Source organism: Kryptolebias marmoratus, linkage group LG3 (genome assembly GCF_001649575.2).
Source record: "Kryptolebias marmoratus isolate JLee-2015 linkage group LG3, ASM164957v2, whole genome shotgun sequence".
NCBI lineage: Eukaryota > Metazoa > Chordata > Actinopteri > Cyprinodontiformes > Rivulidae > Kryptolebias > Kryptolebias marmoratus.
This window is the reverse complement of record NC_051432.1, coordinates 20,537,424-20,553,781: the sequence shown is the minus strand read 5'-3', so window position 1 is coordinate 20,553,781 and position 16,358 is coordinate 20,537,424. Positions and strand designations below refer to the sequence as shown.

The 16,358-nt window shown below is 36.8% G+C and overlaps 1 protein-coding gene across 1 annotated transcript in view; it reads left to right on the top strand.

The window, feature by feature from the left end:
- The window catches only part of helz (helicase with zinc finger), a 49,012-nt gene that overhangs the window by 8,675 nt on the left and 23,979 nt on the right, over nucleotides 1-16,358 (top strand). The window contains exons 8-18 of the mRNA XM_017435198.3: nucleotides 35-233; nucleotides 1,280-1,387; nucleotides 1,515-1,653; nucleotides 1,851-2,006; nucleotides 2,127-2,397; nucleotides 3,812-3,938; nucleotides 4,043-4,255; nucleotides 5,326-5,456; nucleotides 8,387-8,566; nucleotides 10,520-10,621; nucleotides 11,931-12,109. Coding sequence (XP_017290687.1) covers nucleotides 35-233; nucleotides 1,280-1,387; nucleotides 1,515-1,653; nucleotides 1,851-2,006; nucleotides 2,127-2,397; nucleotides 3,812-3,938; nucleotides 4,043-4,255; nucleotides 5,326-5,456; nucleotides 8,387-8,566; nucleotides 10,520-10,621; nucleotides 11,931-12,109 — 1,805 coding nt within the window. The remainder of the gene's footprint in view (nucleotides 1-34; nucleotides 234-1,279; nucleotides 1,388-1,514; nucleotides 1,654-1,850; nucleotides 2,007-2,126; nucleotides 2,398-3,811; nucleotides 3,939-4,042; nucleotides 4,256-5,325; nucleotides 5,457-8,386; nucleotides 8,567-10,519; nucleotides 10,622-11,930; nucleotides 12,110-16,358) is intronic.

The window sequence follows — 16,358 nt, the reverse complement described above, 5'->3', positions numbered from 1 at the left end:
ACAACCTTAGTAAGCTGTTAAATCTTTTTCACAGGTTCTTGGAGCAGGGCTTGTGTCGATACGGGGCCCAGTGTACGTCAGCTCACTCGCAGGAGGAGTTGATGGAGTGGCAGAAACGTTATGCCTCGCGACTCATCCGCCTCAAACAGCAGCAGGAGAGCAAGCACTTTACTGAGAACTACATGGAAACCCTAATAGAAAAGTGGATGAACTCTCTTTCCCCGGAGAAAGTGGTGAGTGATTTTGTGACTCATGCAAGTGCGGGAGCATCTCTGTCGAAAACCTTCAAAATACTTCACTGAAGTCAGAATTCTGTTTCATACCTCATAAACTGAGATATTATGAAGTTTGATAAACAGCAGTTTGTCACACCACCAAAAAAATGTTTTCTTACCACTTAGCAAAGCATTAATATTAATAAAAAAGGACAAATATATGAAATTATATTAAAAAACCTATAAAATGAGCAGGTAGTTTGAGACACTGAGTGTGCCAGAGGAATGCCAGATTGAAAACTTTGAAAATCTGGATGCCAGCCTGAATGAATCACACTAATCAGCTGATTAGTGCTGAAAAGTACATTAGTTGAAATGTACTTTTGTGTGTATAGAATAATTTGTAGTTCTGGACTAAGCTACCTCCAACAATAAACCTTACATACACTTGTAGCAGATCTGGTTTGCAGAGTAAATGCAAAGAAAGCATCATAATTAGCCAGCTGCCATAAGCATTGCTCTGTGGTAGTTTACTTTCAAAATAAAGCACTTTATTTTCATAACAATATAACAGAGTCCAGTAGCTATTAGACATTAACTGTGCTTCAACAAAAACATACTAAAACATTAATAATAAGACAGGACCTAATATTATAATTCCACAATTCAGAACAAAATAGTTCTTGATCTTTTCTCATTTTTTCAGAAATAGTTTTATTTTGTAGACTTTTGAAAGCTTTCTTGTTCTAGAGTGCATTTCTTCAGTTATTGCTACAGTAATACTGTAGCAGCTCTGTGACTTTACTCCTAACGGACATTAGTTTTCTTCAGTGAATGCTGTGAACACAAACTGATGAAGAGTAGCAAAGAACAGTACATTTTATCCAGTTGTTACAGTAAACAAAGGTAACATTCACAGCTGTTTAATTGTTGAGTTTCATGTGTGCTGTGATACAAACTTTTATAGTATTTTATGCTTTTGTGAACTATGCTTCCAAAAGTAGCATTCGATTTGACAAAGTTCACAAAGATTATTTTTGAATGTGTGTATTACCTTCTTCCAGCTAAGTGACATTTTAGAGGGAGTGACTGTAGAGACCAGCTCCAGCCTTTCTGTTACCGTCATCACCAAAAAATCCTCTCACTCCTGGATCTTTTCCTTGTTGTGCAAGGTAGGATGAAGCGTTTTGTATTTTGTTTGAATGGATCTTTTTTTTGGATGTGTCCGTACTTGGTTTCGTCTCCCACTTCATATATTTTGAATGATCTGATTCTCCTCTTCTTTTGCTCTCGTACTAGCCGGCTAGAAAGCTGTTCCGCATTGCTCTGCTGTACGATGCCCATCGACCACACTTCTTCATCACAGGCGTGTCAACTGGGGACCGCCTCCAACCTGTTCCCAGTGCCTGCCAAGAATGGACTCCAGGGGAGGAAACTGGTTTGTATATTCATCTGTCATCATGATCAAGAAGGGGGGTTCTTAATTTTGTAATGGTGCTACTACTTGCTTTAAAGTTAGTTATTTTAAATTGCAAACTTTTTTAAAAATGGGAAGTTTCCTTAGCAAACAACAAAAGTCTGGTAAGACTGGATCTGTGAGCTGTTTCACTTTACTTTACTCTGCTCTTTTGGCAGTGGCAACAGACAATGGTCTTGATCACTGCGTCTACAAAATAGCAGTGGGCTTCAGCACAGAGATCTTTGGTACCTTCAGACAGACCATTGTTTTTGACTTCGGCTCAGAGCCTGTGCTGATGCAGCGGATCATGGTGGATGCTGCCTCCATTGAAGGTACAGTCAAGGCAGTGCAACTAGAGATGTAATAAAGAGTGCATATAGAGAAATAAAAAATGATTTTATCATTTAAAGATGGTAATGCTTTGCTGCATTCTCCTGTTCTGTGTGTTCCAGACCTGGAGCACCTAATGGCAGCCAGGCAGCAGCTGTTGATGACTGCGAAGCGCTGGGACTCTTCGTGTAAGACCATTGTAGAGTTCAGTTCCAATGAGACTTTGGCTGATCTGGAGCGGAGCCTCCTTTCCCGCTACCAGATCCCTCTGTCAGCCGACCAGCTCTTCACCCAGTCAGTCCTGGACAAGACTCTGACCAAAGACAACTACCAGGCGCGACTGCATGACCTGCTCTACATAGAAGAGATTGCTCAGTATAAGGAAGTCAGCAAGTGAGTACAGTTCTTCTCAGCAGAGATTTTAAGATTCCAAATCCACCTAATAAATCTCTGTTCTTTTAATAGGTGATGAAAACACTGATGATTAAGTTAAAAAAAAATACAAAAAATAAGGATTGGCCACTTATTTGCCCTTTTTTTAATCGGGTAAAGTGCTGATATATAGCATTTAATCAACTATTTGTACTTTTGTATTAATTTATTCTATTCAGACCTTGTTAAGTTATTAAATTTGTTGTTTTTGTTGGAACGTTGGAGCCTCTTTGTCTGAAACCATAACTTTGTGATCTAGAGCTGTTTCCATGCCTTTCCAGCATATTTTGGACAATTTTTGATTAGTACTAGCTGTCCAGCAACATAAAGACACCCTTGATGCTTGATCCTGTTTAGATTGTGTTCAGCAAAATGAATATTATCAGTTGTTGGCTGGTTTAAGTATTCGGTGTGTAAAAACATCGATCCACCACAAGGTGTCAGACTTAACCCTCAAAAATTAGCAGTATGAAAGCTGGTGTGTGAATCTCACAGCTTCATTAAGTGTATTTTAATTATACATCTAAAGTTATTGAGTTGATTTGAGGGGACACACATTTTTTATATATTCTAAACCTTTGTTTTGTTTTAAAGTTCCCCACCTGCTCCTTCACAAGGTTCTTCTTATAAGTTTGTTCCCTCTTACCATCAGTACATTAATTAAAATAGAATGTCCTTCAGTGCCTAATTGTCTCTTTCTTTACTCTTGTCAGAACTGTGGCAGTGAATTCCTTTTATCCATTATTTCCATTGTTCATATAAACGACCTCCACTCGATGATGCTTTTTATGGCTGGTTGAGTTTCAGTACATTTTCTGTAAAATGTGGATTTCCTTGAATCTGCATGTAGCTTGTCATTAAGAGCTTTTTAAGTCTTCACATCCATGCAATAAGAATATGCCCTCTCTACTCTGTTTGTTGTCAAGAGGTCCAAAGACGTCAGCAGATTCTTTAAAGTGAGCATGGTGTGAGTTATGTAAAGTCAAGAGACTTTGGTTGTTTGCTTTTTGTGAAGTTTCTCGAGCAGACTCTTGACAGAGAGCTGATGCAAAACAATTTAAAGCAAACCTAATGGTTGCTTTGGTTGTGTTACGCAAGTAGTTTCCATATAAAAACAGAATATATCACTTTCTCTGGTTATGTCAATCATCCATCAAAGTTTCTAAGAGTATTTCCTCCTGTTTCATCATTTTCATTTTCGAAACTCAAACTATTTTGAACGGAATTGAGATGTGTATATAAGCTATGTTTTGTTTTCCCAAAAAAACATCTAACCTAAATAATTTTTCAGGTTTTTTGCTGATTGTGTTTCAGTATGTCTTTATATTTGAGTTGTGTTTTTCATACATTCCTTGTGTTCCTGTTTTTGCCCCAGGTTTAACATCAAAGTGAACATGCAGCTGGTCACTAGCTTCATGCTAACTGGCATTTCTGTGGGAGCCAAGTATGCTCAGAACGGACAGCTTTTTGCACGCTTCAAACTCACTGAAACACTTTCTGAGGTAACCAAACTGTCTGCAGTAGCAACTGTTTTGCTAGATGGGTATTTGCCTTATTACCTTTTTTAAGAGCCAACTTCTCTAAACTGTGTTTTTTCTTTTGCCAGGACACGCTGGCTGGGCGACTAGTGATGACCAAGGTGAATTCAGTTCTGGTGCTGCCTTTGGGCCGGGAGGGGGTCAGCAGCCAGCCTCCTTCTGGAGTCAAAGAGCGTGTTTATGAGGCTGTGATTGAGGAGAAGACCAAGGAGTACATCTTTCTGAGGATCTGTAAGGATTGCTGTGATGAGCTGGGTCTGCTGCCCGACAGAGAAATACAGGTACAGGTTCCACTGGACTCAACCAGGGGGTCCTTCTGTTGCACCGTAATAGGTAGATGCTGTAAAATAAAAAAAGATGTGGAAAAGGCTGTAATATCATCTAAGTTTTTGATTTTGATTTTGTTCAACCTTTGGCTTTTTTCCCCTCCTATAATTTCCTAACCAAATTTGAAATGATAGGTTATCATCCTGACATTGTTTGGTAGAGCTGAATCATTTTTTAATGACTTTCTACTATCAGCAGCTGCAGCTCGATGTTTCTCTCTTCTCCAGTCTGAACAGCAGCATAAGAAACGAGACACTATGTTATAAAACAGCCCTCATTCACTGTGGGAGTATATATTTTTTCTTCTGAATGGGCTCTTAATGCCTGCTCACATGCTACTTTCTATCTCTTTAGATCTTTATTTCACAAAGCTTTGAAGCTTTTATTCTCAAATCATCATATGCATTTATTTTTCTACTTGTATATTTGCCTTCCTTTCTTGGTTTTTGCCCTCATTTTTTTCTTGTTCTATTTTTTTTTAACTGTTTTCCTTCTTTTATTTTTCCCTTGCTGAACAATATCACAGGCCTAAAAACAAACCTCTTAGTAACTCATCACTGTAAAAAAAAAAAGAATACATTAAAATGTGGATGACTGGTTAAATTATTTCTGTAGACATAAATTCTTCAGAAATCTCAAATATAGAAATACATCCAGATGTGTGTATTTGAGGTTTATTAAAATAGATATAAATTTGTAACAAATTTAGATTTGAAGTCCCAGTAAAAATGATTACTGGTAAGATTCTAATATTAAATTATAAAGTCATCTACTTCATATTTAAAACCTTTTTACAGTGGTGCTTTGCATTATATGTTTTACATGCATTTTTAAATAAATTTGGATTCTCTAATAATCATTAAAGAAGTCATTTGTTTGAGTTGAAAACCAAAGACCATCAGTTATGATTTGAATCAGCTACTATTACGTGTCCTGTTGGTCTGTTGGGTCTTGAATTGTGTTGCATGTAACATAACGTCTCTGACTTGAAGTTAAAAAGCATTTTGTGGTGTCCCTTTGTCAGGTGGAGCTCCAGTTTCAGCTCAACAGACTGCCGCTGTGTGAGATGCACTATGCTCTGGATCGCATCAAAGATAACGGCATCCTTTTCCCTGACATCGGTCAGGTCCCCACCATCCCCTGGAGCCCAAACAGGTAGCTTTCCTGCCGCCGTCACACACACACATGCACATAAACTCATATACCGGTTTTTGAGCCATTCTGACAACAGTCAACCATCAAATGTCTTTGTTTGTCGAACCATAAGAGTAACACTTTGTACTTGTTAAAAGCTTGCCCCGCTTTGTCCGCAAAATGAGAGATTTGTGCCAGTCGTATGGAATCAATAACTTGCATTCATGGTGCCATGCTGCTGAGGGTTTGTCTAAAAGGTTGACACATTTGTCACAGAGGATGCTTTAAAAAAAAAAAAAAAAAGATGTTAAATGAGTCTGAAAAGACCATGAACTCATCACAAAGATGAGCGTTGGTTTTGCATCTATGAATATGTAGGTCGCTTTGAAAACAAGACCTGGTGAAGTTTTCATTTGAACTGTGTTACACGTAATTTACAAAAATGATTGTCTAAATTAATTGCCACAACTAGACGGTCCATAATTCATAATGTGACTTACTTGTTTGAACAATGGAACAATGCTGAAGGACAATGTATATTTTTAGCTGTAAACTGAAGTATTTATTGATGAATGATCTGAAAATCAGGTGCTGTAGGTGAGACAGTAACGCTTTGTGCTTAAAATAATCCACACTTTAAAACAGGAAACAGAAGTACACACCAGTGATGAAAAAAATCACATTTAATTCAAGTTGTGTACATTCAAAATTTGCTAACAAATACTTTGATAAAAAATATACTTTTGACCATTTTTATTTATACAAAACAAAATGTTCACCCGCAGTAAATCAGTATCTTCTTTGGTCGTGGCATCTTCTTGAAAATGAATTGAATTGGTGAAAACATTTGAACAGAAAAAATAATTACATTTAATACCTACGCACATGAGAAACTGTTGGGGAAACATGAATGTTTAAGAAAAGTTGTAATCATGTCTTCTATTTGAAAGAATTGCACTAACTGGGAGAGTCGGCTTTTATATTGTTGAAGAAAAGGAGAGGGAAATGTTTGTTCTCAGGAAATGCACACATTTTTTTACACAGTAAATGTAGCTAATCCTGAAAAAGTTTATTATACAGAAACTTTAATACCTGCACATCCTGTTAGTTTGACAAATCTCCCTACTGGAGGAACTTCACTTCATTTTAAGAGCTGAGTGAATATCCCTCACCTTGCTGACTTTCTGGCCATTTAGAATTGCTTTCAGCTCCTTTCAGTTTTACAAACAGTATCTCTCTTTGCAGTTGAACAGGTGAGGGAAGAGAGGCAGTAATCTTTATTGACAAGAGCCAAAGTCAAATATAATCCCCTGTGGGGTTTCTTTGGCTTCAGCTCTATTTGGGCTCTAGAACAGGATTCATGTCGGTGTTTGTTTTATTAAGAAATTGTGAACGTGTTTTGCTAAAATGAAGGCAAAAAGTAAACTTGGAATAAGTTAAAGCCCGTAGTTTCCATATGGCAGTGGTCGGAATTTTAATTTTATGGTGCATCATTTTATATCTGAACAATCCACAAACCCTTACAAAACGTATACTGTTTGAATGAAATATTAAAGCATCAAATGGTTTGGGGATTTGGAATTGAAGGGAAGTTATTTGGGAGGAAATCTCCACAGGGAGACTAATCAAAAGCTAAAAAATTAAATGCGTAAATAATTATTAAATAAACATTTAGTGCAGTACTTTAAAAGGATCCTACTCTCCTACCTTGTTCTGGTCAACAGAATTATTAGATTTGTTAATAAAACCTAATATACGTTGGACTTTGCAAATTAATCTTTATTGTTACAACAATGTTGCTTCTTTACAAAAAACAAAATAGAAAAAAAAATTGTTTTTCTTTATGCCAGCAGTTAATTTTTCTGATTTGTTTTGTCAGAAGGAATTGGTGGAAGCCAAACGACAAAAAAGTTTGGTCAACATAAAAAAGGGTTAGGCATTTCTAAATCCAGATGGTACGTCTTGATCTGATACACCCACACATATAAACACACACACGGAGAAATCCCCCCAACCATGTCTCAGTTGGAGTTCAATCAATTGGTGTTGGTGGATTCACAGCTTCAGAGGATGCAGACTTCATAATGAGGACAGTGATGCTTGGAGACAGACGCACTATATGTGCAATGACTCACTGATGCACAAGTATGTGCAGATGATCACATACTCTTCTGTTCTGTACATACATCCACCCACGTGCATGTACTGTGTGCTGTTTTATTTCATAGTATTCACGTGCCGCTGTTTGTTATGACGTTGGGAAAGTGTCAGTTTCTTGTAGATTTACGGTAAAACTCATAAGCAGCCATCCTGTGGTGGATATTCAAATGTTAATGCATAAATTGGGAAACTCAGATTATCCCGACTCGAGCAGACCAGACCAACAGGCACAACATCCTGTCCAACTTATTCAGCTCTGTACATGTGAAATGTGTAAACATGTGCATAATGCATGGACAGATCAGCTGTATCAGCTGCTTTGAGGACTCACAGCATTTCTAGATTCTGAGATGTGTATCTTTTTTATTACTTTTCTGAGTTAAAAAGCTATAGAAAATAATATATGTGATTAGTGAAATACTAGTATGGTTTGTCCTTCATTTCTTACCCACTTCCTTCAACTCTCTCTTTCCGTTTCCAGCATCTTCTAGTATTTTCACATCTTTTCTTTCTGTTTGGTTCACTAATTTCTTTTGCATGTCCACCTCATGGTCAAGTCTGCGTGCATATTTTTTGCTATCATTAGGTGCAACAAATTTTCTTAACTTCCTCATTTTTATTTCTGTCTCATTGAAGTTAATTAGACCAACAGACTGTCTGACATGTTCATCATCCTCTGTGAAGGGCTGTGTTTTTTCTGTATGTTAGAAAGTAGTTACTATGACACAGAAAGTTTAATTAAATATCCATCTACTCTTTTAACGATCCCTTCATTTACCCTGTACTCTCAGGCAATGGGACGAGCAGCTGGATCCCCGTCTGAATGCCAAGCAGAAAGAAGCCATTTTGGCCATCACCACACCAGTTTCTGTCCACCTGCCCCCAATTCTCATCATTGGGCCCTATGGTACCGGCAAGACCTTCACCCTGGCACAGGCTGTCAAGCACATCCTTCGACAGGACAACAGCAGGTATGTTCATTTCCTCTTGTTTTAGTTGTCTTCAAACCCAATGACTTGACTTGCATGAAGGGGAAAAAGCAACCAACCGTTAAAGCTATCAAATGTAATTATGATGCAGGATTAAACTGGCGCTGCTTTCAGCAAATATAGCGAACCAGAGCCAAAGTTTAGAAAATCGGAGCAGTGCAGGGCGGACCTGGGTATAGGCATCGTTGCTAATTTAGAGACTTTATCTCTACATTTAGCGAGTTTTCAGGCACCTCTAAAGACTATTTTACAGAAAAGCAACCTTTTCTGGTGATATTGAAGACTGAAATGAAAGCCTCCTCCTCTCCACACCCCATCACATCCAGACCCTAAATGAATCACGCGCGCACCACGCCATCCTTCAATTCATGGCAGGATGTTAATGCAAAATTTTCTTTGTCTAAAAAAAATCACATCACTAAAATAACTTCAAGTTTCTCTTTTTCCAATCTGAAGACCAGATAAAGGATGAGAATTGGAACTGTGACATTTTAAAAAATAAAAAAGAATTCAGGATAGCTAGCACAGATACATTTTCTGTCAAAAGATATATTTTTTTGCTTTAATCCCTATACATTGTTGTATAATTGTTGTGCCAAAAGGGACAAGAATTATACTTAGGAAAACCAAGCTATGAATTGTTCAGAATTGCACGGAGTGGATACAGGCTTTATGGTACACTGCAGTACAATTCAGCTTCAGCACAACTGTACAAGTTTGAAACAGTACTAGAATACTATAATTATCCTATACTATCTGGGTTTTTTTTAACATCACTGGGTTTAATCGGTCACTTCTTTTTAAACAGCTTTTAAAGTTGCAGATTACAAGCAAACATATGTCAGATGGTTATGGAGGTCAAATATAGGAGATGGGAAAGGTGGTAGTGGTTCTATGCCATATTTAGCCTTGGTTGTAGCTTCAGGCCAGTGGCTGCCATGGGTTTGACATTCAAAAATAAGACGTTAAATCTCTGTGGTGTGTGTAAATGCTTGTCTCAGCCTCTGTTCGTGCTGACTGCTTGGATATGCTTCACTCTGTGCCGTGCTTCATCGCTTGAACAAAATGTGTGCTGGTCATCTGGATGGGTATTTGTCGTTTGATGTTAGTGCACATGGTTGGTTCGAAAACAATTTACTTGCTGGGCTATAATAGAAATCTTTGTGTACTTCAGGGCAGTCAGTCAGTCAGTCAGTCAAGCTATGTCACTTCAACAAGCCTTGGTGTTGTACATCAATAAAACATCGCACGATTTTCTCGACTGGCATTTTTTCTTCATTAGTGAGCTCCCTTACTGGGTGCAGATACCCACAGGAAATTCCGCAGTTTCTTGAGTTTGAAGCAAAGCAATGTAGCACCATAAAGTAAATTGTTCCCTGGTCTTTATGAAAAATGAACGCAATATCTCAGACAGCCGCTCCGAACTGGAACTAACATTTTGTTTTTCAGTAGGAAGCAGGGCGTGTATGTAATGCTAAAGTAAAAATGTGAAGCAATGTAATATTCATTTTTGATTTCATTTTTAATCCTCTTTAATTCTATATTAAATATGTTTTAAACAAGCCTAAGAATAAAATTTGAATGAACGCTTTCTTTTTTAAATCTTACATGTTTTCTTACATGTAACTCACTGACTTGTTCTGTTTTTGTCACCCATTTATTTAATAAAAACTTTTTTATTTTAATGTGTTGTTTCAAAACCTGCATATAAGGTTCAGCTTCTTTTGAAACAATATACTGTTTACATTTAACCTACAATGACTGTGTGTAATAAAAATATATATTTCCATTTTTTTATTCTGTTACAATGAGGTTACAACCACAATTCAGACGTATTTTCCTTTTATTTTTTCTTTCATTCAGTTTGAGAGTTCAGATTTGTGTCACTGTGCTTTATGATTCATTGCAGCTGTCGTTTGTCTTTTCTGTCTGCAGGGTTCTGATCTGCACTCATTCCAACAGTGCGGCTGACCTTTACATTAAAGACTATCTTCATCCATATGTTGAAGCAGGCAATGAGCATGCCAAACCTCTCAGGTATAGTAATGCACTGGGCTAAGGAACACATTTTTTGACAGCCAAGCAAAGTACTGTTCAGATTCCCTTTATTAGAGATAATTTTTACCACTTTGAGGATTTTTGCCCAAAACATCTCATGTAACACTTTCTGTTGGCAAACAATTAGGTGATTTACTGTCGCCTTGTGGTAGTAGTAAAAGCAAATTAAGATGAGGTGGTGGAGGAAAAGACAGTTACTGATCAAGATGCAAGTTAAGATATTAAAATTTCTATAGTTTGACGACTTCAAAGTTTTGAAAATCCTTTCCCATTCCTAGGTTTTGGACATCACCTTATATTATCTACTGTGTGTATTTGCATGCACTGTCCATAGCTATTGAAATTTACATTGTCATCTTAGAAGTAATACTGTAAGGTAAATTTTCTTAGTGTTTCAAGCTTACATTTTTTTTGCAGTAGAGCAGTTGGAGTATTTGTGTGCTAAACCTTAAGAACATTTAGAGAAGAACTTGTCAGAATAATTTTGTAGCTTCTGCACATTTGGGTCATTACAGACTCAAAAATTAAAAATTGAAAACCCAACATTTGGAACATGTTTATACAGTGAAATATTATCTCTTAGAGGAGCACATTTCATATGAATAATGTACAAAACCTTTGGGTGAGAAACGGATGTACTCCCACCAAAATATTGTCACTTAAACTTATCGCTTAGATTGACTAAAAATATATTGTCTGTGGCTTCTCTGTCAGCAAAGTGTACCTTTGTCAGAAAGCATCTCCTCCATCTGCTTCATCTGAATTGCTTCTATTGGAAGGCCTGCGGTCAGACTGATACATCAGTATAACACAGACAGCTGAGTAACTTTGCTGTTTCGGCCCCACAGCAGAGGCAAGGTGACATTTGCTGACTTTAGGGAGATGAACTCAATAATTTTCCTCCCTTTGATCTACCTTGAGGCATACACAGAGATATTGACCATTTCACTACACTGCATCAGTGACTTGTAAAAAGATTTTAGCAACCTCAGTAGTCACCAGGGAAATGGAGGCAACGTCTGTCTCGACAAGCTAATGTAACGGTTGTGTTTTTGTGTCTTTGTGATCACATCCAAGCAAAGAGAACGTATAAACAGTCGGATGTGTTTCACATGAATCCAGATTGTACACATTGTTATTCACAATACAAGCAACATGGTTGTGACGTAAATCTGCTGATATTTGTCCTTTTATTGCCAGATATTTGTCCTTTTATTTCTGCTTTGTCTTCCCCTGGCTGTATCCTTCTTGTCCTCATTTTTCTGCTTTTTTTTGTCGTTCACTCCAGGGTATACTTCAGGAACCGCTGGGTGAAGACGGTCCATCCAGTGGTCCAGCAGTACTGTCTCATCTCCAGCACACATGTCACTTTCCAGATGCCCACAAGGGAGGACATCCTCAGGCACCGCGTGGTTGTGGTCACCCTCAGCACCTCCCAGTACCTCTGCCAGCTTGATCTGGAGCCTGGTAAGTCCAGAGGAGACATTTGGTCATCTCAAATACATTCGAGCTCTCTAGTGATGGTTGTGTAGAATCATTGCCCTCAGTAACCTTTGCGTTATATAGCAGACCTTGCATATAGTTAAAATTTTCTGTTCTGTATGATTCCTACAATGTCAGTAGCAGTTAGTGTAAATCATCTAAATTTGTTTAAGTAGAGTAAGGGAACTGAAAAACCCAGTTTTGAAATAACATCTTTAGAGATCTTGTGTCAAAAATGCTCTGTTTGTTTCTTCAGTAGATTTTGCTCAAAGGCTTATTTTATTTATTTATTTTTTCACCCCAGCATACTCAAGCAACATATTTTGTTGAATATATTGCAGTTTCTGTATGTAAACCTTTTAAAAGATATGTTTAAGCGGCTGCTTTTATGCAAATGCAGCTCTGTTCGTTTTTTCTTCTACTATTGGTTCTTCTCTGTCACTCTGACAACCAGCATTGGCAAGTGCCCACTATTAGGAGATGGGTGAAATTGGTGTAAGTTGTATCAAAGACATAGAAAACAAACCAATTTGTCAGTGCAGGCTAATAACCGACACTAATGTATCCGTGGAGGGGCTTTGTCTGTTGCTCGGCTTCACCATCTGCCTGTTTTTAATGTATTGTACATCATTAGCCCTCCTCCCCACGTTGGATCTCTCCTGCTCTCCTGGTGTTTGATGGTGATGAAAATTGCGAGGAAACGAGGCAATAGAGGGACAGCAAGCCTTCTAAGTAGCAATAACAAATCTCCTACCCCAAACACTTTAATTTCATTTATTTATTTTTGCTTTCCTCTTTCATCATAGCTTCGATGTGGGATTTGTTGCATGGAAAACATGTGTGGGTTAATACTCTTGTGTATATTTTGTTTGATTTTTATTATTTTATTTTGTACAAGTGAGATTCCAAACCCTTACAAATTTAGAATTCAGTGTTATTTAAAAAAAAAAAAGACCAGATCAAAACTAGTGGCATGATTTTTAAGTGATGCTAAATAAACTTTTCTGAGCTTATTTAAGCTGCAGAAACAGAAGTAGAAAACCTTATTGCTCCATAAAATCTGTAGCGCAGTAAAACCTTTCTAAACATTTATAAACGTGTTCCTTTCATTTATCAGAAAGAGTACTGAACTGTCTAAACTCACAACCTTGTTTTCTTGTTTTGTTTGTGTGTGAGGTGGCATGTTTTATTGTTTAAGGTTTACGATGATAATTTTGTTTAGTCTAAATATATTTATACTTTTGGTTATAACAGGAATTATTTTAACCATTCATCCTCAAACATTAAAAGCCACACTGTTCTAATTGTATGACTGTTAAATTATTAATAAATTTCTGACAGACATAATTCAGCCTGATTATAAAACACAAAGCTTCACAGCTAATGGCAAGCTGTGGGTTATACTGCAGGAAAGTCTTGTTGCTTAGTTTCTGACATAATAAACAAAACATTCCTATCTTGTTTTGCTTTATTGATGTAGCCATTATCACCCTGAACAGTCAAAAAAAAGAAGCACGACTACAAATCTGCAAAGAACCGTCTGGGTTTGCCATTTTTACATTTGTTGAATCCACATATCCCCTAATGCATAATTTATTACAAAGAAAAACATGCGTCATAACGTTGTCACTAAATTGTTCGGCTTTTTATTTTATTTTCACAGCAGACCCTAATCCTCACTCGCATGATTTTGCCAAGGTTGTACTTGATTGGTATAAACTGAACAAGAATAAATCCCAAATATCTTCATGTGTTCTTTGCAGCATTTTCCCCCCTCTCTCCCTGCTTCTCAAAGTCCTATTTTCCCTTAATGAAGAACTACCCTGTGCTGTAGTTTGAATTATTCAGTTCTGTCTATAACACATAGTGTTTTGCATATGTTACATAACTGGCAAATCTCCAGATTGTAAGTAGAGCAACATTTTGCATCCAACAAAAATAAAGGTTTTGGGATTTTAAAATCCATAATTTTTACTTGCCTTGAGCAGAAAACAAGTAAGCAAATGATCGTGTTATAGAAGAACAAGTCGACCTCTTCACAAGCACCTGGACACTTATACAGGGATTTTAACACTTAATGGCTCATTAATACAGAAATCAGAGGGACAATTAGGCGGTCAGTGTTGGGATTTTAAAGATTTAATACTTTTAAACATTATAATTGGAAGATTACTAACATTTGTAGGATTATTTTAGAGCAGTGGATCACACTCAACTTCAGATGTAATGCCTATTGTGGATGTGAAGTAAGTTTTGGATAGCATCACTGCAAAACAAGTCTTGAACAATAAATAATTTGTGTGAAGTTTTCTGTTCACAATCAGCCAAGTTGTCTTAAAAAATTAAACTAATGACTCAGCCCTCAAATCAATCATCTGGTTTTTGCTTTTAATAACTTTTAAAGTGATGCTTTTTTTTCTTGATTTCTGCTATCTCTCAGTGAGTTAAAGTTGTCTTGTATTTGTGAAAAAAAACGAGGTGTGACTGACAACAAAACACAAGTCTTCACCAAAGGGAGCTTTTTCTCTCACAGAAGAAACTTAACTGCTAAAAACACCTTTCTTTATAATCCATTCTTGTTTGCCTTTATGTAACATCATCAAGACGCACATTTCACAAAATGCCTGCATCGTAACCAGAACTGAAGTTCAGTTCCTTAATAAAAGGAAATTAGACATTTGAAGAATTAGTCAAACCAGCTGGCATTCCCTTACTAAAATTCTGCGTTCTGTGATCAGTATTTGTAGACCCTATTCTAGTAAATGATCTGGTATTTCTAACAAGAATGACTCAATAGAAAATTGTTTTTTGTATTTAATTCAGGAAGTTTACATTTATATATATTTAATTAACTACACAACTGTCTTATCAATTATTTTTTGGGGAAAATACTAGTAAATGGAAAAAGAAAATTGTGCCGGTACAATAAAATATTCCATTTTCCATTTTTTCTTTTCTTTGTTAAATTGTTTTAAAGGCCGTCTCGTCTGTTATTAGATTTCTTCATGAAGCATTTCAGAAACCCCCGAACCTCAAAGGATCGTTTTAATTTTTATCCTAAGAAATAATTTATTAACGTCTGACAAACATTGATAAAACCTAAAGCTGTTTTAGTGTGATATACTAAAGGTTTATTTCACACACTTTCTAAATCTTTTATAAAAAAGAGAAAGAAAGAAAATGTTCGAGTGGTGTGTGAGTGAAAGCTGCTGTCGTTTTCTATTAAAAAGTCCCATCTTCCCCACATGACATTTTCAGCACTGTGCCTGTGATCTCTTTCACCTCTGCTTATTAACTCTCCCTCCTCTCTCATCTTACCGTTGTTTTGTCCAAATTCAAACATTATTATTAGCCCAGTGAAACATAATGGCCACAGAAATGTAATTTGGACCTGTGGTTTAGAGATTTGTTACCTAAGGCATGTACCCTGGTCTCAAGTGAAGCATCAAGCACCGTGTTCCTTCTCGCTGCTCTGCCAGCTCAGTGTTCATAAAACCTTTTTTTTCATATTTCTCCCTTCTTAGCTAATCTCTGTTTCTGTGCCTGGGGAAACATTCTCATTTGTAATGACCCCTGTACATCATTTGTCAGCTTTATTAAGGTGCTGCTTGTGTGGATTGAAGTAAAAAAGAAAGCGGGACACTTTGAAGCAGCTGTTCACTGCTATTTATCAGTCGGGGATTAAAAAAAATGTCTAGCCTTAGTGATTTAGGTGTAGCTCTTCTACTTGGTGCCTATGGTTGAATTGTTAAACAAGTAATAATTAGTGCAGTCAGTTGATAAAATAAAGAGATCAAAACCAGACTCCAGCAGAAAATTGTGCATCCAAGATGTAAATGGGCTCGACAGATCTCTTTCTGTGTTTGGTGTCCATTTTAACACACTTACATAGTGAGAAATGGCCCTTTTGGAGGTATATAGTAAACTGACAGATTAAGACGATATTTACGCAGAAACACAGATTTCTATCAAAGTGTAAACCGTTTTATCAGCAGTGCATTTGGAGAGCTGTGGCAGCCCCTTCTTCCGTTAAATGTACAGGTGCTGGTCATAAAATTAGAATATCATGAAAAAGTAGATTGATTTGAGTAATTCCATTTAAAAAGTGAAACTTGTATATTATATTCATACATTACATACAAACTCATATATTTCAAATGTTTATTTCGTTTAATTTTGATGATTACAAATGACAACAAATGAAAATCTCAAATTCATCATATCAGAAAATTAG